The 26,522-nt window shown below is 38.4% G+C and overlaps 1 protein-coding gene across 6 annotated transcripts in view; it reads left to right on the forward strand.

The window, feature by feature from the left end:
- The window catches only part of ARHGEF28 (Rho guanine nucleotide exchange factor 28), a 193,591-nt gene that overhangs the window by 112,697 nt on the left and 54,372 nt on the right, over positions 1–26,522 (forward strand). For all 6 annotated transcript variants that reach the window (XM_070743150.1, XM_070743151.1, XM_070743154.1 and 3 more), the window contains 11 exons: positions 5,725–5,855; positions 7,389–7,615; positions 8,616–8,811; positions 9,060–9,171; positions 10,838–10,877; positions 11,578–11,701; positions 13,263–13,395; positions 17,281–17,336; positions 20,337–20,388; positions 22,622–22,769; positions 22,862–22,977. In XM_070743150.1, the coding sequence (XP_070599251.1) occupies positions 5,725–5,855; positions 7,389–7,615; positions 8,616–8,811; positions 9,060–9,171; positions 10,838–10,877; positions 11,578–11,701; positions 13,263–13,395; positions 17,281–17,336; positions 20,337–20,388; positions 22,622–22,769; positions 22,862–22,977 (1,335 nt within the window). The remainder of the gene's footprint in view (positions 1–5,724; positions 5,856–7,388; positions 7,616–8,615; positions 8,812–9,059; positions 9,172–10,837; positions 10,878–11,577; positions 11,702–13,262; positions 13,396–17,280; positions 17,337–20,336; positions 20,389–22,621; positions 22,770–22,861; positions 22,978–26,522) is intronic.

Genomic DNA, 26,522 nt, shown 5'->3' on the forward strand with positions numbered 1-26,522 from the left:
TTATCAGCTTGATTTTTCCTTGTTTTTCTGTGAGTCTTTTATTATGAGTAATATTTTATTTGGGGGGTGTTGCTTACCACAAAATGAATGAACGAATGAGTAAGAAAGAAAGAAAGAAAGAGAAAGAAGGGAAGGAGGGAGGGAAGGAGGATCACAAACCTGGCTGACACTAGAAACAGCTTCAGAGGATGCTTTGAAACAGCACAGCAAAGGCTAGAAGGGACCACAGAGATCATCTAGGCCAGGGATAGGTAAAGTTGACTCTTCTATGACATGTGGACTTCAACTCCCAGAATTCCTGAGCTAGCATAATTGGCTCAGGAATTCTGGGAGTTGAAGTCCAAATGTCATAGAAGAGCCAACTTTGCCTACCCCTGATCGAGTCCAATCCCCTGCTCTCTGGCAAAATGGACTGCTAAATTGGCTGTACCCACCCAGTCATATGACAACCTGGCAACACCTACCCACATGGCCATGCCCAGTTGAAGCCACACCTACCTGACCTCCAAGTCACACCCACAAAATAAGCCATGCCCACATGGAAAAAATTAACATTTCACCCATTTCAACACATTACTGTTGGTGAATTTGTAGAGGATACAGATAGTTCTTTCTAACTTGCAACAATGTCTAAAAAACATAGCTGTCTTGTTAAATAATAACAACAACAACAACAAGAACAACAGTGTTGGAAGAAACCTTGGAGGTTTTCTAGTCCAATCCCCTGCTTAAGCAGGAAACCCTACAATACTTCAGACAGATGGTTATCCAACATCTGCTTAACAACTTCCAGTGTTGGGGCATCCACAACTTTTGGAGGCAAGTTGTTCCTCTAATTAACTGTTCTGACTGTCAGGAAATTTCTCTTTAGTTCTAAGTTACTTCTCTCCTTGTTTAGTTTCCACCCATTGCTTCTTGTTCTACCCTCAGGTGCTTTGGAGAATAGGTTGACTCCTTCTTCTTTGTGGCAACCCCGAGATACTGGAATACTGCTATCATGTCTCCCCTGGTCCTTCTTTTCATTAAACTAGCCATCCCCAGTTCCTGCAGCCCTTCTTCATATGTTTTAGCCTCCAGTCCCCTAATCATCTTTGTCGTTCTTCTCTGCACTTCTTCTAGAGTCTCAATATCCTTTTCGCATTGTGGCGACCAAAACTGAATGCAGTATTCCAAGTGTGGCCTTACCAAGGCCTTATAAAGTAGTATTGACACTTCGCGTGGTTTTGATTCTATTCCTCTGTTAATGCAGCCTAGAACTGTGTTGGCTTTTTTGGCAGCTGCTGGCTCATATTTAAATGTTTGTCCACTAGGACTAAAGAAGACCAAAGTACATCTGGCCTTGAATTTTAAAAGCAAACAACCAGATGTCCCAAGAATTAATACAAGCATTGAAACTCCTTTTAAAAATGATTTAAAGTACCAATTTTCACATGTGTGAAATTGGATTTTTGGTTGGGAAACCGAAATCTTGATCTCTTTCTTGGTTTTATAAGCATCTACATAAACCACAATCAATGAGTTAACACTTCGCCATACTTGTGCTGTAAAAAATGCATGGAACTTCAGGAATGTGATTTATCTTCTGCACAATAGATATTTCTTTGTCATTTTTTAAAACTGGATTGTTTGTTCCAGTAAAAATAAATAACTAATGGAATCAATGTGTAATTAATTTTCCTGTCTAGTGAATTAGAAATCTTGAAATACCTTTCCTATTACAGTCGTACAAAGAATGGATTAAAATAGAAAACTGATGAACTTCTCTTTTGTAACACTCTGTTAACGTGTTACAAAGTCTAAGAGTCTGCTATAGACATTTGATTGCTGAATTCTTTGGAATTTTCAATTACTTAGGACTTAATGAAAAGCATAACAAAACATATACATAAAAAATATGTTCTCGATGGGCCACACCCTGCTGATGTTTTGAATACAGTACTTGGTTCTTCTTCCAGGTTTTTGGAAATGGTGACCAAAGCTTATTTTAAGCAACATAGGCTGTTTTCCTTTACTCCTAACTGTTTCAGTTATCTTGCTATCTTTTACCCTTCTTTTAGTTTCTTGTTTTTAGTGTTTTAAGCAATTTGTAAGCTGCCCAGGTTGCTGATAATCAAGCAACATACTTCAATTCAATTCACAATCTGTGACTGGTAAAAACATAACAGTTGAGTATTATTAATATTTGCACAAAAATCTTAAACCACAGCCACCAGGTCTCTAGTTGGTGTTTGCCTTCATATGCACTGAGTTCATTACAATATAGGATATGTGTACAGTTCTGGTCACCGCACCTCAAGAAGGATATAATGGAACTGGAAAAGGTGCAAAAAGGGGCAACAAGAATGGAGCATCTCCCTTATGAAACCAGGTTGCAACGCCTTGGTCTCTTCAGCCTTGAAAGAGGGCGTTTAAGGGGTGACTTGATCGAAGTGTATAAAATCATGCATGGGATAGAAAAGGTGGATAGAGAAAAATTGTTTTCTCTATCACACAATACTAGGACAAGGGGGCACTCCCTAAAGCTCATAGGTAAGAAAGTGAGGACAAATCAAGGGAAATATTTCTTCACCCAGAGGGTCGTTGGTTTATGGAATTCACTTCCAGAAGAGGTCGTGACAGCTGTCAGCCTTGATAGCTTCAAGGCAGGATTAGACAGATTCATGGATGCCAAGTGTATCGGTGGTTATTGAAACAGATGTCCATGTGCTGCCTCTATGTTGCTTGAGACAGGCAGGATTCCCTTGAGTACCATTTGTTGGGTGTCAGGGAAAAGGGAGGGTCTTGCCTTCTCTTTCTGCTCAAGATCCCCATGTATAATTGGTGGGCCACTGTGTGACGCAGAATGCTGGACTCGACGGGCTTTGGCCTGATTCAGCATGGCTCTTCTTATGTTCTTATGTTCTTATATTGTAATGAATTAGTGTAGTGTATTTGCAGATCCAAGCAGTGTCTTTCTGAGATATTTTGGTATGTATTTCCGTATGCTTAGACTAAACTAGACTAGACTAATAGAATAGAATAGAATAGAATAGAATAGACCAAATATGATTGGACACACAAAGAATATGTCTTGGTGCACATGCTCTCAGTGTACATAAAAGAAAAGATAGGTTCATCAAGAATCATAAGGTACAACACTTAATGATAGTCTGGGTACAAATAAGCAATCAAATCATATTAGGAACCAGCCAATATAAATTGTAAGGATACAAGCAACAAAGTTACAGTCATACAGTCAATAGTTGGAGGAGATGGGTGATGGGAACAATGAGAAGATTAATAGTAGGGCAGACTTAGTAAATACTTTCACAGTGTTCAGGGAATTATCTATTTAGCAGAGTGATGATGTTTGGGAAAAAACTGTTCTTGTGTCTAGTTGTTACGGTGCACAATGCTCTATAGTGTGTGTGTGCATGTGCATATATTATGCATATACAGTGTTCCCTCAATTTTCGCAGGGGATGCATTCCGAGAGTGCCCGCGAAAGTCGAATTTCCGCAAAGTAGAGATGTGGAAGTAAATACACAATTTTTGGCTATGGATAGTATCCCAAGCCTTCCCTTAACACTTTAAACCCCTAAATTACCATTTCCCATTCCCTTAACAATAATTTACTCACCATTATTACTGGTACTCACCATTGAATAAGACACTTCGTGATCCTGATATTTATAAACATAGTTATTTATTAACAATAATTATTTTTTTTTGTTATTTATTTGGAAAAATTATTAGTTTGGCGATGGCGTATGATGTCATCAGGGGAAAAAAAACCATGGTATAGAAAAAAAAACTGCGAAGTATTTTTAAATTAATATTTTTTAAAAAATCGTGGTATAGGCTATTCGCGAAGTTCGAACCCGCGAAAATTGAGGGAACACTGTAATCCTAAACAATTTCATAAAGTTATTCACAAACTTCTCAATGGTCAGTGTTAATAAGGGCCTGTGTCATGCAGTAGGATTAAAAGAGATGAGAGAGATGGGTACAGCTATGCAGGTTCTCCTAATAGAAATTAGGAGTATTTACACCCTTTCAGGAAAGAACTTCGGGGAAAGAATTAATCCTTCTGTCTTTCAATCCTAGGCTTGATTTCATTTATTTAATACTATTGCCTAGTTGATAACCTCTAATTTCTGCTACAATAAAACAATGTTTTCATTATTCAGTTCGGAGAGCTCCTTGTTTATTTGGGCAGATTCTATCCTGAATGAATAAACTATGAGGAAACAAATGTGTTGGCAGGCAATGAGATTTCAGTGCTTAATATTTTGCTTCCTTTTCTTTCTCTCTCAAATGATTCTACCTGCTGTCTCCAAGCCCATTTTGAAATGTTATAGCAGAAACATTAAAAAATAATAAGCAGCTGAGACACCTGTTGCATTATTGAAAATTCTTCACAACTTGGCATAATTGCAGTGGGTCGTGCAGAGAATGTGGAAGAGCCGAGTTCAAGGAGAAGCAGCTAACCAAAATTCAAAGCATATCCTGGAAACAATCCTAGTCCAGCAAAAACATTGTGTGGCACTGATAAGAGAGCAGAGTAGGTTCACCAGAATCAGAACTTGCAGGTCTTGGGGAACTCCTTTAGTTTGCAAAAAAACCCCAGCTGTTCAGATTCTTCCTGTTTTTAAAAATCTCATTTGATCTTTTAAAAAAAATATTAAAATCATGTAATCCTCCCTCTATCCCAGAACTAGTAGACCCAGATATGGGATTATGTGGGAAATACTGCTTTATTATGCCCATATTGATAGATTCATTGAGTGCAATTATAATGGCAGCCTTCCTCTTACGTGATTGAGATAAGGAACCTTTCAATGCTATTATTTGTACTAGTTAATTCTTATTAGAAAAGTTGGAGCTAAAAAGATAGGGCAAATGAGCATTACTTTGGTGACCATTGGCTAGCTAAGAGCTACAAAGTGGATAGTTCAGTTTATTTCTAACTATGATTTTACTCTTTCAAGACTTATAGCCACCCAGAGTCCTTTTGATATGAAATAGGTGACAAATTCATCCCATTGGCCAGTTAGGGCCCACAGGGTTGGCCTTCTCCAGGTCCTGTCAGCCAGACAGTGCCAGCTGGCGGGCCGTACAGGAAGGGCCTTCTCTGTGGTTTCCCCTGCCCTCTGGAATCAACTCCCCCTGGAGATCCTTACTATTCCCACTCTCCTGGCCTTCTGGAAGAGCTTAAAATAAAATTTCTGCTGGCAGGTATGGGGTTGTTGAACTTGGTTGCTTTGTGCCAGCCCTCATTATGGTATGACTGTTGGAGATATGACAGAGTTGTATGAGGTGGGCTGCCTGTGAGATGTTTTAAGCTAAGGGATGTTTTATAGTGTTGTTTTGTTTACTTTTGATTTCTTCCATTGTTTTGTATTAATATATTGTAAGCCGCCCTGAGTCTCAGGAGAAGGGAAGCCTAGAAATCGAACGAAAGAACAAACAAACAAACAAACAAACAAATAAATAAATAAATTCAATCAATCAATCAATCAATCAATAAATAAATAAATAAAATATACAATAGTTGTCTGCCAATGTTAGATGGCTACAAACTATAATTAAGAATGGCTGTAAGTTGCCCATCACTGTTTTAAACTCTATACATAGCCAATTCTAGGAATAATTCATTTTCTTTATTTAATTTCCCAGTTTTCAATTATACTTTTCTTCTGAATTACCATGCAAAAAATAAATTGTCATATTGTTTTATTCCAGCTCAGCAATATTCCCCATTTGAAGCTTACAGGAGAAGACCAAATCCTTCCACCTTCTTTGCTGCAGCCAAACTTTCTGCTTTGTTAAATGGAAATGATGAAGTATATGCAAACCGCATGGTAGTAGATCAGGTAAGACTGACAGGTGTATATTGAGATTAATTACCTATGGCTATTGAAAGTACTGTATGTGATTATATCAAGTAATGAATTGCACAATTAGTATTTGTTTATTTTATTTCAAGAGGAAACCATAAGGAAAATGTTTATCATTAATAACCTAAGCGTGTTAACATACACCCGCACACCACACCAATCAAAATGGGTTGGCCAAAAATTACCTGCTGAAGTCCCACTAATTTTAGAAGAGCTTTTCATAACACACAACAGTTTGTGAACACTGATTTTTTTCCAGCTTGTATGGTATTGATACTTAAAAAAAAACTTCTGGACTAAAATGCTTACACTGTTCTCTCTTACCTCTTTTATGTGTATTTTATGCATGTATGCCCCCAAGTCTCCTAGGCCAGATTTATTACTCCAGATGTTTCTGGATCACAATTTCTATTCTATTCTACTCTACTCTACTCTACTCTACTCTACTCTAGAAACATAGAAGACTGACGGCAGAAAAAGACCTCATGGTCCATCTAGTCTGCCCTTATACTATTTCCTGTATTTTATCTTACAATGGATATATGTTTATCCCAGGCATGTTTAAATTCAGTTACTGTGGATTTACCAACCACGTCTGCTGGAAGTTTGTTCCAAGGATCTACTACTCTTTCAGTAAAATAATATTTTCTCATGTTGCCTTTGATCTTTCCCCCAACTAACTTCAGATTGTGTCCCCTTGTTCTTGTGTTCACTTTTCTATTAAAAACACTTCCCTCCTGAACCTTATTTAACCCTTTAACATATTTAAGTGTTTCGACCATGTCCCCCCTTTTCCTTCTGTCCTCCAGACTATACAGATTGAGTTCATTAAATCTTTCCTGATATGTTTTATGCTTAAGACCTTCCACCATTCTTGTAGCCCATCTTTGGACCCGTTCAATTTTGTCAATATCTTTTTGTAGGTGAGGTCTCCAGAACTGAACACAGTATTCCAAATGTGGTCTCACCAGCGCTCTATATAAGAGGATCACAATCTCCATCTTCATGCTTGTTATACCTCTAGCTATGCAGCCAAGCATCCTACTTGCTTTTCCTACCGTCCGACCACACTGCTCACCCATTTTGAGACTGTCACAAATCACTACCCCTAAATCCTTCTCTTCTGAAGTTTTTGCTAACTCCTCTCCTCTACTCTACTCTACTCTACTCTACTCTACTCTACTCTACTCTACTCTACTCTACTCTACTCTACTCTACTCTACTCTACTCTACTCTACTCTACTCTACTCTACTCTACTCTATTCTTCCTTCCTGCACTTTTATTCCTTTTATTTCTTTTTGATATCTGATAATATCATTATATATATTGGATGAATTCTTGGAGCATAACACTGAGAGTATATTCTGCCATCACGAGGTTCCTGATCCCACTGAATTTTTTCTGTTGGGATATTAATATCTCTTGATGGTTCTAACAACTGAATTTAGTTTTATATTATTTTGCATTGTTTTGTACTTAACATTAATCATTTTATTTCCATACTTTAGTTGGAAGATGCTGGTGTCAAATACATTAATAACAGCCAGAGTACTTCTGAAACTAACACAGATTCAAGTAAAGATCCAGAAGTATTGGAAAATATTTCAAGCAATAAAAATCTATCATCATTCATGATACCTAGCTTGGATACTTCAGGTTCTTACATGCCATTAAAGAAGACACATTATTTTAGTAATATACGGAATCATCGTTATCCCTTTATTAAAAAACGAAGGTGTGTGATAACATTTGATTGCATTGTTATAAAAACAGTAACTCCTTTCATATGTGTGTTTGTCCTATAAAATAAATATGGGTTGCATGGGTTTGGAAAGGAATGTGTTGGATTGGGTTCTAAAACTTTTATTTTATTTATTATTTATTTAGTCAATTTTTTTTATGCCACCCTTCTCCTTAGACTCAGGGTGGCTTACAACATGTTAGCAATAGCACTTTTTAACAGAGCCAGCATATTGCCCCCACAATCCGGGTTCTCATTTTACCCACCTCGGAAGGATAGAAGGCTGAGTCAACCTTGAGCCGATGATGAGATTTGAACCGCTGACCTACAGATCTACAGTCAGCTTCAGTGGCCTGCAGTACAGCACTTTACCTGCTGCGCCACCCGCAGAGATTTATGTATCTCTTCTGCAAAAGCGCATCATGTCGGTTCCAAAATTCTTTTATCTGCTTTCTGAAAACGTAATTAAGCAAAAGTGATCAATAATAACTTTTACAGAATGTTATCCCTTCATTCCTTCTCTTCCCTACTCAGAGAAACATATTTAAAATTTCCCGTCAAATGTTTTTTCCATTTCTGAATTCATGCTACCACAGTAAATGTGAGCTCTGTGATGTGTTTGCTGATATATTGTTGATTTTTCACCAAAATGGTTATATTTTGACATTCAGGGAAATATTTCCCTTTTCCCCCCAGCTACTTTAAAGGTTAGGTAGAGCGAATGACTCCATTTATTGTGTATAACTGAGATATTCTTTCCCCCAGGCCTTTACAGTTTTATGCATGGTATGTTTGTATGTATGTTTGGTTTTATACTAAGGGTTTTTTAGTTGTTTTAGTATTGGATTGTGACATGCTGTTTTTATTATTGTTGTTAGCCGCCCTGAGTCTGCGGAGAGGGGCGGTATACAAATCCAAGAAATAAATAATAAATAAATAACTACTGTAAGCTACTCTAGTAAATTATTGTATGTTTGTGTTCCTTTGCTTCCAGTTCCAGTCTTGATGACTTGGATGTTGACAATGGAGATGAAAGATCCCATAACTGTTATTCTTCGGTATCCTACAATTCTTCTGTGATTTTGCCTAGTGATAGGGAGAGGTTAAATTCTTCAGAGCCCACCGCTAGATTGGATGGCAGCATGAACAGAGCGGAGTCTCTTCCTTTATCCAGCAGTTTACAGTCCAAGGTATCGTCGTTATAATCCCATAAAATTAATAACAGTTAATTGATAAGAGAACTTATTTACACTTACATTTCCCCCAAAATGCCATATTATATTTTTTTAAAAAAACATTTGGAATTTACCAATAAAGATTAATAAAAGGAATTTTCCATTAGAGACAATTTTCATCCAGTTTTGCAATTAAAACTTTTGTAAAAATTAAGAAAGAGAGAGAAAAATTTCAAAATATGCTGTTTGTTTTATATGTTTAGGAATCTCTACTTTCGGGAGTTCGTTCTCGTTCATATTCTTATACTTCACCCAAAGTCTTATTAGGCAAACCACAGTGTGCTCAGGAATTTATTCAATGTGATTCAAATGATGGTGAGCATTGATATTTTAATATTCTTATATTTTTAGAGCATGTTCTCATGGTTTATTCAGCCTCAAATTAGATTTAGAGTAGGGTCTTAAGTATGTTTAAGTATACTTTTCATATAAGAGGAAATCTTTTTTATAAGTTGCAAGATTCAAATTACTCACACGTATCCCACCTTTATAAAAATCAAGTTTATAGCTAACTATGGATGTGTGAATATGTGCAGGATGAACAGATGCAATACATTTTCTCTCTATAATGCGCATCTTGCATTTTTGTACAGTTTAGTTACACAGTTTTTATTTTATTTTTTATTTTTATTTTATTTTATTAATAGAGTTGAAAGGGACCGTTAGGTCATCGAGTCCAACCCCCTGCCTGAGCAGGAAACCCTACAGCACCCCAGCCAAATGGAAGTCCAATCTCCTCTTGAAGGTGTTCAGAGTTGGGGAGTTTCTTATTGAGGTTTTGGAAAAGGAAGAATATTTGCTTATTAAATTTATATGGTTATTTTTGTTCAGGAGCAAATACAGCAGAGATCAGTGATGGCGAACATTTTTCCCTCGGGTGCCAAAAGCATGTGCATGCCCACACCCATTATTGAATGCCCCCCTTGCACATGTGTGCACAACTCCCCTTGTGCTGCCCCGCCCCCACGGATGCATGCACAACACACACACACACACACACGCATCCCCGAACAGTCCTCCTTGAAGTCTCTGGAGGCCAGAAACTGTCTGTTTCCCGACTTCCAGTGGGTCAGTTTTTCACCATCCCCAGGCTCCAGAGGCTTTCTTTGATCCTGGGGATGGTGAAAATGGCCTCACTTGCTCCCCTGGAAGATCTCCAGAGGCCACAAATGCCCTCCCAGAGCCTCAGTGTCAGCCCTGTACTTACCTGGCATAAAAAACGGGCCATGTGGAGGCTCCTAAGAGGGGAGGGGCAATGTAGATGTGGCTAGCCGAAAATCAGCTGGCTGGCGCACACATGCATGCTGGAGCTGATCTAGGGCAATGGCTTGTGTGCCCAAAGATATGGCAACATGTGCCATTGGTTCGCCATCACGGTCCCAATGGTCCCAATTTTCCCCACAATAGTAATGTGCTAGGTTAGCCTAGAAAGAGAAAACTAATTTCTGTGGCTAAAGATGGTTATTGATATTATTATGATTGGTCACAAAGTCATCCAGGATTTGGTATTTTTGCCCATCTATCGAGTCCTTGAGATCATGGGCTAGGTAGATGTTATTTAATAATATTAAAGGTGTTGTTGCAGGATATAATTTGTCTTCTGCAATTTATTAATATAATATACACAGCGTGAAATTACAGCTGCCAGTTCTAGGATGTTGTGATATATAGATGTGTGCATTCAAACTGTGACCTTTTGTAATTGAAAGAGGGAAAGTCTGTCGTTATGTGTATTTTCTAAGTCTGTCCTAGTTTTTCGATATGGCACCTGATGTGTCTGTAATCATTGGGAAAACATAAACAGTAAGTTTATGCCATAATTTTCCAACTTTCATTATTATTATTACTACTACTACTTCATGGATATTGGTATACAATAGTAATTTTCAAATGGAATGAATACAAATGAAATTTTAAATGGAAATCTTATTCTATCAACAATTATTGCTAAAATATAATTATTTAAAATGTTTTTTTATAGAATTACATGCATTCAGCTTGCAGGAACAATCAGAAAAAGGGTATGTTTTAAGTGTATTGATGTATGTGTGTGTGTGTAACATATTTTTGCTGATAATGAAAAGGAAGAGACATTACTATAGATCTATTTCAAGCTTATTTGCCTTCATCAGGTAGACATACCTTTACTGGGATTTGAACCTCGGCCGCTGACATGTAAGCCTCTAGGCTAAAGCTTGCCTCCTGTATCAGCTTGTACCAGGGAAGGGTTATGTGTGATTTTTGTTGAGTATATGGGAGGAGCATACAGCTCCCTTTTGGTCTCTCAGCCTCACTAGGGGCCATATTCCAAGGCAGATAAACTTTTTATAGCCAAAAACTATAATCTATAAGTGTAACATATTTTTGCTGATAATGAAAATAAATTACAAATATGTAATGTAGATATGTATGTATGTAGGTATGTATGTATGTGTATGTATATGTATATGCATATTATATATACATATATCTATATATGGTCATTGGTAATAATTGCCAAATAGATGCTGTTTACTTGAAAAGTAAGAATTTCAGCATCAATCAGATTTGCTACTTGAAATTAACTTGTGATGACAGGTGGATAAAATGCAGAAATATATACTGAAATTGTTCCATATTTAAATAAGATATTTATTTTTTGTATCTTATGATTTCTAATGTTTTATTAATTATGCCTTTTTGCTTTGTAAGATGTTAAGATATTTCCTGCTGTATTTTTAGGATTCAAGAAGAAGAATGGGATAAGTACATAATACCAACAAAATCAGAATCTGAAAAATATAAAGTTAGCCGAACATTCAGTTTTCTAATGAATAGAATGGCCAGTACACGAAATAAGTCTAAGGTAATTTGTGATCAATGCACTATTGGCAGAGGGGGAGAAACACCCTACCAAAACAAAAGAAAAAAAAATCTTAAATATTATAAATGTTAAATTGTGCTTGCAACTAAAAGATGAATACTAAAATACAATTCTTATGAATATTTTATAAGTTAACAGTGGGACATATTTCTTTGGACATAACAGATAGAAAACATTTTCCAGTTGCAAGAGATTTTTTAAAAACCCACAAGTGAACCAGTGACCCTCAGTGAAAGGATGATATTGTCTATGTTTATTTGGGATTTATCATTTAGTTGTCTGAAAATCTTAGGCGACATACATAAAGGGGAAAAGGGACATAATTTGATAAAAGCAGCAAAATCAGAGAAGGTTTTTCTTTTTTTGGGGGGGGGGATTTGTGCTAAATATTTCCCTTCTGATTTTGGGACAGTTTGGAAACATTTTTAAAAATTGTTTTATGTCAATATTTTTCCAATCTGCTGCTATTTTGATTCCATTGTGATTTTTGCAAACACTTTGGAAAAAGTGCCATACATAGTTCTATGTAATCATGCGGATATGAAGATACTCAGAATTATTTTTATTTGTTTGTTTGTTTGTTTGTTTATTTGTTTGGACTTCCCCCCCCCCTTTTCCCTCCAGCTTACAACATATAAAGGTACAAAATATAAAAACCCCAAATCAAGTACTGTACAAAGTCCAATATTAAATAATGTAAAAACACAATGAATCTAAAACCCATTTAAAACCATACATACACACTCACACTAATTCATGCCCTAATCAAAAAGTTCATTCATGCCCCAATCAAAAAGTAACAGCTGGAACAAATGTTAAAACTCAACGGCCCCAGGCCTGCCAGCACAGGTGAATTTTTAAAGCCTTCCAGAAGGCCGTGAGAGTGGAGGCAGTGCAAACCTCAAGGGGGGGGGGGTTTGTCGCTTGTTCCAGAGGGTCGGAGCCACCACAGAGAAGGCCCTTCCCCAGGGCCTGCCAGCCGGCATTGCAATTATTTTAAGATGGTCCATATATCCCTGAACGATATAACCTTCAGAAAATGCTGACTTCATGTATAGTGATTATCCACTTTTGTTTCCCTTTTGTTACAATCTTCTGCATTTCCAAAAGTAAAGATTATTATTTGTTTTGTTTTGTTTTATTTAGATTATACTGCCTTTATTATTTTTAAAAACAAGCCATGGTGGCAACCTTACTTCTTCCTTGTCTTTTCTTTTCCCCCCACCACAACCTTGTGAGCTGGGCTGAGAGAGTATGACTGGCTTTCATGCCTAAGGCAGGGACTACAATTCAGAATTGCCTTGTTTCTAATCTGGTGCTTTAGAACCAAATGTTATTTGCATGAGATTATTCTACTCTGGTTTATATAAACATGGAAGAATATGATTTCTATGGAATATTCTACAAAATGGAGGCTGGAATGAAAAGGTTATTCATTGCTTCTTTTGAGTAGGGTAGTTCATTGTTTCTGGAGATAATGATGCTGTATCACTCTGCAAACTAAATTTGTATTTATTTTTTAATTTCCATTTTGGTTATCAAGGCAAAAAACAAAGATGCCAAAGAAAAAGAGAAAGCAAACAGACACCACTTTGTTTCTGGATCGTATGCTGGAGTAATGCCATGTTTCACATGTGAGAAACCACTCTTGGGGAAAGAATCATTACAGTGTTCTTGTAAGTAACTATACTTTGTGTTCATAGAAGTTGCTTTCCCCAACTCTATTGTAGAAAGTTGCTTGTGTTTGTAGATTGGTTCCAAACTTAGTCCTAGGTAGAAAAGATCATAGACCCAAAACCACAACTTACTTAACTCCCTTGTACGATCAAAACATGAGTAAATATAGATTCAATTCTATTTCTTGATCTGAGAATAATTTGTTTAGTTCATGATATAGTGTTTGTATCATAGGTACTAAATCTCAAGATTCATCCATACCCTGTTTCCCCGAAAATAAAACGTACCCCAAAAGTAAGGCATGTCAGAGGTTTTGCAGAATTTGCTAATATAAGGCACCCCCCAAAAATACGGTACTGGGGAAAAACATACGGTACCATTCAAAGCTGTTCATAGTGGTACCGTAATAATGTGACATCCCCTGCTGGCCCCTTCCATCGCTTTGTACCGTTCAGTACAGAAGACACAGTCTGCTGCTGTCTCACCGCCATTACAGTCTCCACTACAGTGCGTAGACTGTAGTTCCTCTGGTAGTCAGAAGCTGCAATAGCGGGAGTATACTGTTGTACCATATAAGTACTGTCGTGTGTGTGGGTGCCATACTGACAGGTAGCGTACCGTAATCAGTGTACCGTACGGTACACTTTCTTTGGGGGTGTCAGCTTTTCTGCCTGTGAATTTGTCTTATTTGAGAAATATAAGGCACCCCCCGAAAATAAGACATAGCACAACTTTTGGAGCAAAAATTAATATAAGACAGTGTCTTATTTTCGGGGAAACACGGTAGCAGCGGTGGGCTACGAACTGGAATGCTAAATTGCGCTTGCCGTCGCGGTTCATAAGTTCTTGCGGGACCAGCGTGATTTCGCTGCTACACCTATGGAAGAAGCAAAATCGCGCACGGAACAGCAGGTGCGCCCGTGTTTCGGTGAGCTTTTTTTTGCTTCCACGCATGTTGAAACACGGGCGCACCTGCAGCTCCGTGCATGATTTTGCTTCCTCCACAGGTGCAGCAGCAAAATCGCCCTGGTCCCACAAGAACCTACGAGCTGCGGTGGCGAGCGCAATTTAGCGTTCCGGCTTGTAGCCCACTACTGATCCATAGGCTCATTGGAGACTTTATTATCTTTACATTGACTACCAGCAGTTTGTTGTGTCTTTAGAAAGAATATTCTAGTTCTGAGCTGTTAGAGCCTGAATTTGAAACTCCTTCCACAAACCCATAATATTATTACGCCACAAGCTATAGTGATTTCTTAATTAGGCGTGACCAACATAATAAAGCCATATTAACAAATTAACATATTAAACATTTAATGTTACCTCTGCTTTGAATAGTTGCTGGGTTTACATAGTTTTGTATTTGATGTTTCCTTAAATCAATTTAATCTATATATATACAGCGTTCCCTCGATTTTCGCGGGTTCAAACTTCGCGAAAAGTCTATACCACGGTTTTTCAAAAATATTAATTAAAAAATACTTTGCGGGTTTTTCCCTATACCACGGTTTGCCCCACCCGATGACGTCATATGTCATCGCCAAACTTTTGTCCGCCTTTAATAAATATTTTCTTTAATAAACTTTAATAAATAAACATGGTTAGTAATAATCTAAATGGTTGCTAAGGGAATGAGAAATTGTAATTTAGGGGTTTAAAGTGTTAAGGGATGGCTTGTGATACTGTTCATAGCCAAAATTGGTGTATTTACTTCCGCATCTCTACTTCGCGGAAATTCGAATTTCGCGGATGGTCTCGGAACACATCCCTTGCGAAAATCGAGGGAACACTGTATCTCCAAAGGAAACTTAAGAGTTGTAAATGTTTTCTTTTAGTTATTCCACAAAATAAAGCTAGAGAGATCTGTTTAGAAATTATAAGGTGGACACTTGTGAAAGACACTCAAGAAAATCAGTTCCATCCCCAACCCTTCCTCTGGCTTAAGCCTGCATTTACAGTACTTTTATTCCTCCTGATTAGTTCCAATACATTAAATGAGCCCAGAGACTGGAAGAAAAATAGCTTGATGTAGTTCATTCATGCTTCTCTGCCTTCTCAACCATGGATCACTCAGTCTGAGCATAGTTGGGGCTGATGTGAATGAAAACAGACCTGTTTCATGACATATCTGAGGGATTGTCTTTCTCCAATTGTTTCTGTCTACCTAGTATGTTCGGGCAGAGTGGATACATTCCAATTCCCCTTTATCAAATACTGTGGGACTAAGGGAAACATGTCTTCTCTGTCATAGCCCCTACCCAAGTGTTCTGCCCACAGTGATGAACGTATCAAAACACATTGTTTGAACAAACTTAAATTAATCCATGAACCACGGCTAATAACCGCCTTAGCAATGGAGACACATACCCTAATCAAAAAGCAATCCTTTCTTGCAAAAAGTGCTAATCTTCCTTAGCAGCTGGTGTAAGTTCAGCAAAGTCTTAACTCAAAGCAATGCAATTAGTTCTCATGTTGTTTCCAAAGGCTTGAAAAATGCCCAGGAGTCTTCCACGGTAAGAAATCCGAAGCAGAGAAATAGGGATTCACAAGACACGCAAGACAGATATACCACTCTAGACTGTTGTTTCCTGCAGCCTTTCAGCTGCCTCTACTGTTCTTAAGCAGACTAGGGGAGTGGCCAATTAGTCCCCAGTCTTATTTCTGAGGAGATGTTCTCTGGAGTAACCATTCCTGTCTCTTGGCAGCTTTGCGGGCTCTTGCATCAAGAAGAGGCGGAGTCTCTTCTTCCTCATTACTGCTATGAGGTGCTGGAGGTTCTGAAGGGCCTGGCTGAACCTCTACCTCTGGCACCAAGTCCTTGCCATCCTCCCCACTGTCTGACTCGGGTCCATCTGCACAGGCTGCTGGCACATTACCCACTCGGTCTCCTCTCGAACGGGATCCGCTATTAGCTGCATGGGCTGCTATTGGGCGACTACACCGAGTCGATGACAGTTCGCCACAGCCAACTTGCTATGACCAACTTGTCACAGCCAACTCATCATGGCTAACTTGCCACAGCCACTGCTGGACAACTTGCTATGGCCATATCTCTACAGGTCAACTTGCTGCAGGGCACGAATTACACTAATATCAAAGAAATGGTAGAGCAGAATCATTAAAGAAATTATGTAAAAACAGGAACAGAATAAAATGTGAATGGTAAAAATCAAAATATTTTTTATTTATTTTAAATTAAATAGAATTGTTACATTATCCCAGAGTGAGTTGACCCACAGTGAGTTGGCCGTGATCGGTTGGATGGTTGGTTGGCCATGTTGAGTTGGTCATGGTGAGTTGGCCACAGCAAGTTGTCCCATTCCCGCCTGAGATATGGCTGGTGGCATCTTGCCAGGAGTTTTGGAAAGCCCTTAAGACTTGGCTTTGGTCCCTGGCTGGGATTAATTTATTTGTATGGTCCTTATCAGGTTGCACTGTTTTAGTCTAAGGTGTCAGAGTTTATGTTTTCAATAGGTTTATTTTTTAAAAAATTGTAAGCCACCTAGGCTGTTGAGTTGGGCGGCTATAACAAATTGAAATCAATTGATCATTAAATTTCATCTAATTTGATTCTCAGGGTAATGCTTGAGAATAATTGATTCTCATAATATAAACGTAGATGGTGTTATTTTCTTGGTGGCAACCTCCTGTTCTGTATGATTTGCGGTTTTGGCTTAAGATCTAAGACATACTGTACTTTCAGTGAAAATTAGCTGGGTCTTTGCCGATTTATGTAACTTTTCCAACCCTTTTGAAGGAACCAGTCATCCCAGCTGGAAAACATTAAGACAAGGATTTAAATGAAAGTGGAACATTTTAAATGAAAGTTGTTCATTTTAAAACTGAGATTGCAATTGAGAGAACCTTTTCTTGCTTCCTTGCAGATTGCAATGCAATTGTGCATAAAAGTTGTAAGGACTGTGCTCCTGTGTGTACAAAAGTAAGTTTTAAAGTGAATATTTGGTGTTGTCATTGCTCACTGTTACACTGTTTTATTTCTATTTTGTTGTTTTAGAGGGTAACATATCAAGCAGTTTATAGTTTATTGGGTGTACAGGTAGTCAATGTTGCCTCTAAGCTGTGCGGGTGTGCGACTGCGCATGTAACAACAGAATGGCGTGCAGCAGTTTCCAACTGCCGTGCACCAATTTCTAATATCAGAGGCTGCACGACTGCATGCACACATGACTAAAGAACAGTGCGCAACAATTTCCAACTGCCGCACACCATTTTCTAATGTTAGAGGGATCATTGCAGGTAGTCCTCACTTAACAAGAGTAATTGGGACTAAAACTCCACCACTAAGCAATTGTCACCATGCCAACTTATGGCAGAAGTTCTGCCACTCCCAGCTACCGTCATTTGGCAAATCTTGGATGGTCACAGCATCCTGTGATTTATGGGATCACCTCTCTCTCTCTCTCTCATCTATCTCTCATCTATCTGTCTGTCTGTCTATCTATCTATCTATCTATCTATCTATCTATCTATCTATCTATCTATCTATCTATCTATCTATTTCTCTCTCTCTCTCTCTATCATCTATCTATCATCTGTCTGTCTGTCTGTCTGTCTGTCTGTCTGTCTGTCTGTCTGTCTGTCTATCTATCTATCTATCTATCTATTTCTCTCTCTCTCTCTATCATCTATCTATCGTCTGTCTGTCTGTCTACCTATCATCTATCTATCTATTTATCTATCTATTTATCTATCTATCTATCTATCTATCTATCTATCTATCTATCTATCTATCTATCTATCTATCTATCTATCTATCTAATTTGACTTCTGTGCTGCCCAATCCGAAGGACTCAGGGCGACTCACAACAATATGAAATTACAATGACAATAATAAAAAGAAGTCAAAGAATAAACGAGCCATTACTAAAATCCTAATTAAAATTTAATAAACGATTCAACAACACATACTAATAATTCATACCAAATTCATATATACGGACAAGCTAGTGGATTGATTTAGGGCCCACAGGCTTGCCGGCATAGCCAGGTCTTTGTGGCCTTATGAAAGGCCACCAGGGTGGGGGCCGTACGCATCTCGGAGGGGGGGGGGCGGGAGTTGATTCCATAAAGTTGGGGGGGCAACAGAAAAGGCCCTCCCTCGTGGTCCTGCCAACCTACATTGTTTAGCTGACGGGAAATGGAGGAGACCGACTCTGTGTGCTCTAATTGGTCTCTGGGAGGTATTTATAAGTTCCTGCTGATTTCCTCATTGACTTTGCCTATCAGAAGCCAGCAGTGAAGGTCACAAATGGCAACCATATGATTGCAGAATGTTGCAAGGTCATAATGGTGAGCTGATTGCCAAGTGCCTGAATTGCCACTGCATAATTAATTGTTTGGGTGCACAACAATTGCTTCAACCACAACGACTTGTTCAGCACTTGTTTAGCTTCAGATAATTGTTGAACTTCGAACAATCACAGAATGAGTCAACGTTAAGCAAAGATCACCTGTAGTTTTATGCTAGAGTAATAATTTAAGCTAAGCATTTCAAGTGAGTAACTATTGTTGACCTATAGAAAAAAAACCCACCCCAAGGCATTAGCTGTAATAAAATCATTACAAATAGATACAGTAAGACAAAATTGAACGGGTCCAAAGATGGGCTACAAGAATGGTGGAAGGTCTTAAGCATAAAACGTATCAGGAAAGACTTCATGAACTTAATCTGTATAGTCTGGAGGACAGAAGGAAAAGAGGGGACATGATCGAAACATTTAAATATGTTAAAGGGTTAAATAAGGTTCAGGAGGGAAGTGTTTTCAATAGGAAAGTGAACATGAGAACAAAGGGGCACAATCTGAAGTTAGTTGGGGGAAAGATCAAAAGCAACGTGAGAAAATATTATTTCACTGAAAGAGTAGTAGATCCTTGGAACAAACTTCCAGCAGACGTGGTTGGTAAATCCACAGAAACTGAATTTAAACATGCCTGGGATAAACATATATCCATTGTAAGATAAAATACAGGAAATAGTATAAGGGCAGACTACCGTAGATGGACCATGAGGTCTTTTTCTGCCATCAGTCTTCTATGTTTCAAAGAGTAACTACATTTTCCTAAACTCTCTTGCTTAGTAAGTTTGTTGCTTTGTTTCTACCCTGAAGGTGATTTCTTTTCAATTTTTTTTGTTTAGGCTTCCTTATTACAATGACTTGTCCTTTTTTATGTTTGTTTACTATGATTTTCTAGTTTTGTGACCAGTATGTACAATACTAATTAGTTGTCACCACCTTTTGCTATGTGGGACCAACTAAAAAATTAGACCCATGGTTTTCCTGCATGAAGTGGAAAAGAGAATTTTGATCTTCTCTGGAAGAAATGAACATGGGATTTTGGTTCATGTGTCATGATACAGTAAATAAACAGTCGCAGGAATTTATACATAATTTTGCCTTTGGGGATTTGGAGTTGGCTTTTCAGGTGACTATACATTAGACTAGTGAAGTAGCCGCTTCAAAATCATTGTAAGAGCATAACAAACTGAGAATTCAAATTGTAATGGAACAAAGGTATGAATAGCATCATCTTCCTGTTTTGTTAAATCCAGAGGCTGTTTATATTATCAGGTAAAACAAAGAAGAACAGCACCTCTTAGCGTACACCAGTGGGAATGACATATATTCAATGAATAGCATCAGTTTAAAATTATTTTCCAACAGTATTGGTTTTTAAAAAAATGTCTGTCAAAAATTCTAAAATGCATAATAATTTATACTAATTATTGTGCAAAATTCTGGCATTTTAGGGTTATGTAAAAAATGGAACATCATAAGTCAAAATAAAATCTTTCAATAAAATATGATCACATATGTGTAGAAGTGTTAAATAATCTCTGATTCATTTAACCAATTAAATAAACTTTATATTTAATATATTTAATAAAACTCATATTAATGAAAACATTCTTCTTTATCAGAAATTGCAAGATAGAAGTTATGTTAAGAACAAGATACAAACTGTCCAGACAAGTAAGTTAAAGAGTAAGAATAATAAGTGTAAATTGTTTTCTGTTATGTTTTATATTTTGTTATTATTAGTGGCTGTCTGTCAGCGTTCCAATTAACGTCTAAGTTTAAATCAGAGTCCAAGGCAAAGACTTCCTCAAAATTCCAGTTTATTCTTAGAGCCATCTTGGCACGTCTCGTGGGAATCCCGGATCTGATTTCCCCAGAATTTCTGTTTCTCCTGTCCCACATCCACATGTTCGTCACATGGACCACCAAACCTCTGCCACTGAGTCCCTACATGACCATCTTGTTTTGTCCCAGTGCTGACAAAAGTTTATCTTGAACTCTAAAAGGAAGATTTATTTTTCAGAGATTACCCATGTATTATTATTCTCTGTATAAAATACTTTCCAGTTATATTTTAATTTGATATATGTCTACTTATATATACATCATACTAAATTCGGTGGAACAGTTATTAGTGTATAAGATTAGTGCATGAGCCGGGGTGGCGCAGCAGGTAGAGTGCTGTACTGCAGGCCACTGAAGCTGACTTGTAGATCTGAAGGTCAGCAGTTCAAATCTCATCACTGGCTCAAGGTTGACTCAGCCTTCCATCCTTCCGAGGTGGGTAAAATGAGGACCCGGATTGTGGGGGCAATAGCCTAGCTCTGTTAAAGAAGTGCTATTGCTAACATGTTGTAAGCCGCCCTGAGTCTAAAGAGAAGGGCGGCATAAAAATTGAATGAATGAATGAATGAATGAATGAATGAATGAATGAATAAATAAATAAATTTAGAATGTGGCTGCAAAGGCAGTTTATGTTATGAATGTATACCAATCAAAGGATACAATGAGTGAGTAAATTTTTTTTATTATTATCTTAGCTATTTACTGGAGGAATATAGAAAGCAGCTGTATAGTCCTACGTTTGACTGTCAAAGACAATATTGTTTAAATCGATTGGCAATCTGATCCTGGGATATTTCATGCATCTCATGAAGTGAACTTTCATTCACAAAAGATTAATTTGTTAGGTGTTACTAGACTCCTCCTGATTTGGGGGATTTTTGGCATACAAGATTTATTTATTTCATTTGTTTATTTCATTTATTTGTTTTTCCAAGTACGTATTGGTGGTATACAAAGGTATAATAATATTTATATACATGATACTAGTAAAAGAGAAACATTAGGACAGGGGACGTTAGGCATGCTGGTGCAGTTATGCACCCTTACTGACCTCTTAGGAATTGGGAGAGGTCAACAGTGGACAGACTAAGGGTAAAGTTTTGGGGGTTAAGTGATAATACTACAGAGTCTGGTAGTGAGTTCCATGCATCAACTACTTGGTTACTAAAGTCGTATTTCCTGCAGTTGAGTTTAGAGCGGTTTACCTTAAGTTTGTATCTGTTGTGTGCCCGTCTATTGTTGTGGTTGAAGCTGAAGTAGTCGTTGATAGAAAGGACGTTTTAGCAGATGATTTTGTGGGCTATGATTAGGCCGTGTTTAAGGCGACGTAGTTCTAAGCTTTCTAAACCTAGGATTGTAAGTCTAGTTGCATAGGATTTATTTATTTATTATTTATTAATTAGATTTGTATGCCGCCCCTCTCCGCAGACTCGGGGCGGCTAACAGCAGTAAAAAAGACAAATATAACAAATCTAATATAAAAAGTAATTAAAAAAAACCCAATTTAAGAGACCAATCATACAAACAGACATACCATGCATAAATTTTATAAGCCTAGGGGGAAGGGAATATCTCAATTCCCCCCATGCCTGACGACAGAGGTGGGTTTTAAGGAGCTTACGAAAGGCAAGGAGGGTGGGGGCAACCCTGATATCCGGGGAGAGTTGGTTCCAGAGGGTCGGGGCCGCCACAGAGAAGGCTCTTCCCCTGGATCCCGCCAAATGACATTGTTCAGTTGACGGGACCCGGAGAAGGCCAACTCTGTGGGACCTAACTGGTCGGTGGGATTCGTGCGGCAGAAGACGGTGCCGGAGGTATTCTGGTCCGATGCCATGAAGGGCACTTTGAATTGTGACCGGAAACCGATCGGCAACCAAAGCAGACTGCGGATTGTTGGTGTGACATGGGCATATTTATGAAAGCCCATGATTGCTCTCGCAGCTGCATTTTGCACGATCTGAAGTTTCTGAACACTTTTCAAAGGATATTCTGTTGCGAGTGGAGGAATGGAAGGCTCTTGGAATACATTGCTAAAATCTAACACTGTTTTTTGGCTTTCCAGATCTATCATTCAGAGATACTCCACAGCCTGCATTCTTGGCAACTCTGCCTTCTACCACAATTCCCATTGGAGTATCCCTTATGAAAAAGGAAGCATTGCAGCAACAGCAATCCTTATCCAGAAGCGTTCCAAGTACCACTTCTGAAAGGTAGGCAGCAGTCTCTGATGTCTCTTAGTTTTTTAAAAAATATTTTGCAAGCGAAGCATTATATTTCTATGGATTTTTTTTGTTATCCATAGAAAGAGTATGTCCTCCTTGGAGCCAGATACTACCAGTTGGAGACCTAGATCACACTCTGAAGAGCTGCTGCAAACATTAGGATCTTCTTCATCTGTTGATTCTTTTATAATTGAAGGTAAACTGGGAACTCGGCGTGATACCATTCGTACACACAAAAAATGACATTATTAGCAAACAATATGTCCTGACCCAGCAGAAGCAAGAAACAGACTTCTTGTCATGAAAACATTTGGAATAATGTGTTCAGTCCTGGAGACCTCACCTACAAAAAGATATTGATAAAATTGAACGGGTCCAAAGACGGGCTACAAAAATGGTGGGAGGTCTTAAGCATAAAACTTATCAGGAAAGACTTAATGAACTCAATTTGTATAGTCTGGAGGACAGAAGGGAAAGGGGGGACATGATCAAAACATTTAAATATGTTAAAGGGTTAAATAAGGTTCAGGAGGGAAATGTTTTTAATAGGAAAGTGAACACAAGAACAAGGAAGCATCTACTTCTCTTTCAGTAAAATAATATTTTCTCATGTTGCTCCTGATCTTTCCCCCAATGAAAACACAATCTGAGGTTAGTTGGGAGAAAGATCAGAAGCAACATGAGAAAATATTATTTTACTGAAAGAGAAGTAGATGTTTGGGGCAAACGTCCAGCAGACATGGTTGGTAAATCCACAGCAACTGAATCTAAACATGCCTGGGATAAACATATATCCATCCTAAGATAAAATACAGGAAATAGTATAAGGGCAGACTCGATGGACCATGAGGTCTTTTTCTGCTGTCAATCTTCTATGTTTCTATGTTTCTGTTTACCTCTTGTGAATTAATTGCATTCCCCCCATCAAAAAGTACAGGCAGTAGTCCTTCAAGGAGTTAACTGTAGTAACAGACCTTATCAGTTCCTTGTAATGATTGCAAGGTCATGAGCTCCCAGCTGAAAGTTGCAAATTAAATTCTGGCAAGCAGTCTTTGTGACACGAAATACAATGAGCAAAATCTTCAGAAATAAAAACTGTTGCCTCCTATGACAACCACTCCCCTTTTCTTCTATTTATTCCCCAGCCAGGGAAGGGCCATTCAGTGTCCACGTGTGCTTTGCTTCCCAAGTCGAGTCCTTGTTCACCTCTCCTAACTGCTCTACACATACGTGCATCTCAATGAAGGGCTGCAAATTTTTTTACTATCACACTGTAAGCGTGGCTTATTTTGTGGGTATGGTTTGCCGGCCATGTGACCAGGTGGGAGTGGCTTGACAATCAGGTTACCGGGTGTGTGTGGCTTAAAGGTCATGTGACTGGCTTAAAGGTGGCCAACATGATAATGATAATGATAATAATAATAATAATAATAATAATAATAATAATAATAATTATTATTATTATTATTATTTATTAGATTTGTATGCCGCCCCTCTCCGAAGACTCGGGGCGGCTCACAACAATAATAAAAACAATATTATAGTAGAACAAATCTAATATTAAAAAACATATAAAACCCTATCATTATTTAAAAAACCAAACAACACATTCATACCAAGCATAAAACAAAGTATAAAAGAGCCTGGGGGAAAGGTGTCTCAACTCCCCCATGCCTGGCGCTATAAGTGAGTCTTGAGTAGTTTATGAAAGACAGGGAGGGTAGGGGCAATTCTAATCTCCAGGGGGGAGTTGATTCCAGAGAGCCGGGGCCGCCACAGAGAAGGCTCTTCCCCTGGGGCCCGCCAAACGACATTGTTTAGTCGACGGGACCCAGAGAAGGCCAAGTCTGTGGGACCTTATCAGTCACTGGGATTCGTGCGGTAGCAGGCGGTTCTGGAGGTACTCTGGTTCAATGCCATGTAGGGCTTTAAAGGTCATAACCAACACTTTGAATTGTGACCGGAAACTGATCGGCAGCCAATGATGTCACTCACATCAAGAGTTTGGGCAGAGGTGGGCTGCTAAGGTGGAACATTGATGTGTGCTCGCCCCCATGGCTCTGAGTGCTAGTGGAGTCCAGCGCAATTCTGCCACTGCACCTGTGCAGGTAGCAGAATCGCGCACGGAGACTCAGGTATGCCCCTGTTTCAGCACGGCTTTTTGCTTCCGCACGTGCTATTTACTATTACTGAACATCCAAAATATACTATTTAATTCTATGTATATATGTGTACATGCATATTACACACAGGCACACAAAAATATACATTATCTACTATATAAACTGTATGTGTATGTATACATGCACAGCTCTTCTAAAATTATACACATTCAAATTCATTTACTGTGATAGGAAAAACATACCCAGGAAAAAAGAAAAAAAAATCAAAAGTTGTATTGGCAGTTCTGTGTTAGCAAAAACTTCAGAAGAAAAGGATTTAGGGGTAGTGATTTCTGACAGTCTCAAAATGGGTGAACAGTGCAGTCAGGCGGTAGGGAAAGCAAGTAGGATGCTTGGCTGCATAGCTAGAGGTATAACAAGCAGGAAGAGGGAGATTATGATCCCGCTATATAGAATGCTGGTGAGACCACATTTGGAATATTGTGTTCAGTTCTGGAGACCTCACCTACAAAAAGATATTGACAAAATTGAACAGGTCCAAAGACGGGCTACAAGAATGGTGGAAGGTCTTAAGCATAAAATGTATCAGGAAAGACTTAATTAACTCCATCTGTATAGTCTGGAGGACAGAAGGAAAAGGGGGGACATGATCAAAACATTTAAATATGTTAAAGGGTTAAATAAGGTCCAGGAGGGAAGTGTTTTTAATTGGAAAGTGAACACAAGAACAAGGGGACACAATCTGAAGTTAGTTGGGGGAAAGATCAAAAGCAACGTGAGGAAATATTATTTCACTGAAAGAGTAGTAGATCCTTGGAACAAACTTCCAGCAGACGTAGTTGATAAATCCACAGTAACTGAATTTAAACATGCCTGGGATAAACATATATCCATCCTAAGATAAAATACAGGAAATAATATAAGGGCAGACTAGATGGACCATGAGATCTTTTTCTGCCATCAGACTTCTATGTTTCTATGTTTCTAAGTTTTCTACTGGTTCTGTGTATTTGACCAAAATTTTCCTACCGTTCTGCATACCTGAGCGTACCTATAGGAGCTCATCACTTGTGCATCTAGAACAGGCCCCAGCTGTTCTTCCTCCTCACTCATATCAGCTTCCAAAGGCAGCTGCCTCTCCGTTGAAAATGTCAGATGGCCCTGGCGCTATCTCTGTTTCTGATGCAGAGCATCCATCAGAACCTCCCTTGGACTCCAGAACTGGCCCAGGTTCCTGCCCAACCTCCTCATTGTCTGAGTCTGCCGTCAGCTCCACTGGCAGCTGGCAAACCACAACACAATACTGAATTACCCTTCACATTAAAAAAGTAAAAGGTGTTAATGTTATGATGAGAAACATGGTTCAAAATTTAGAGATCAGCATTGTACAGCTGATTGAAACTCTTTTTCGGATACTTAAAAATGTAGGAAATGTTTAAAAGATGCCATCCTTTAAAATAGTGGTTCTCAATCTGGGGGTCGGGACCCCTTTGGAGTCGAATGACCATTTCATTGGGGTCACCTAAGACCATGAGAAAAGGCAGATTTCTCATGGTGTTAGGAACTAAAGCTTTATTATTATTATTATTATTATTATTATTATTATTATTATTATTAT

The sequence above is a fragment of the Erythrolamprus reginae genome, chromosome 2 (genome assembly GCF_031021105.1).
Source record: "Erythrolamprus reginae isolate rEryReg1 chromosome 2, rEryReg1.hap1, whole genome shotgun sequence".
NCBI lineage: Eukaryota > Metazoa > Chordata > Lepidosauria > Squamata > Dipsadidae > Erythrolamprus > Erythrolamprus reginae.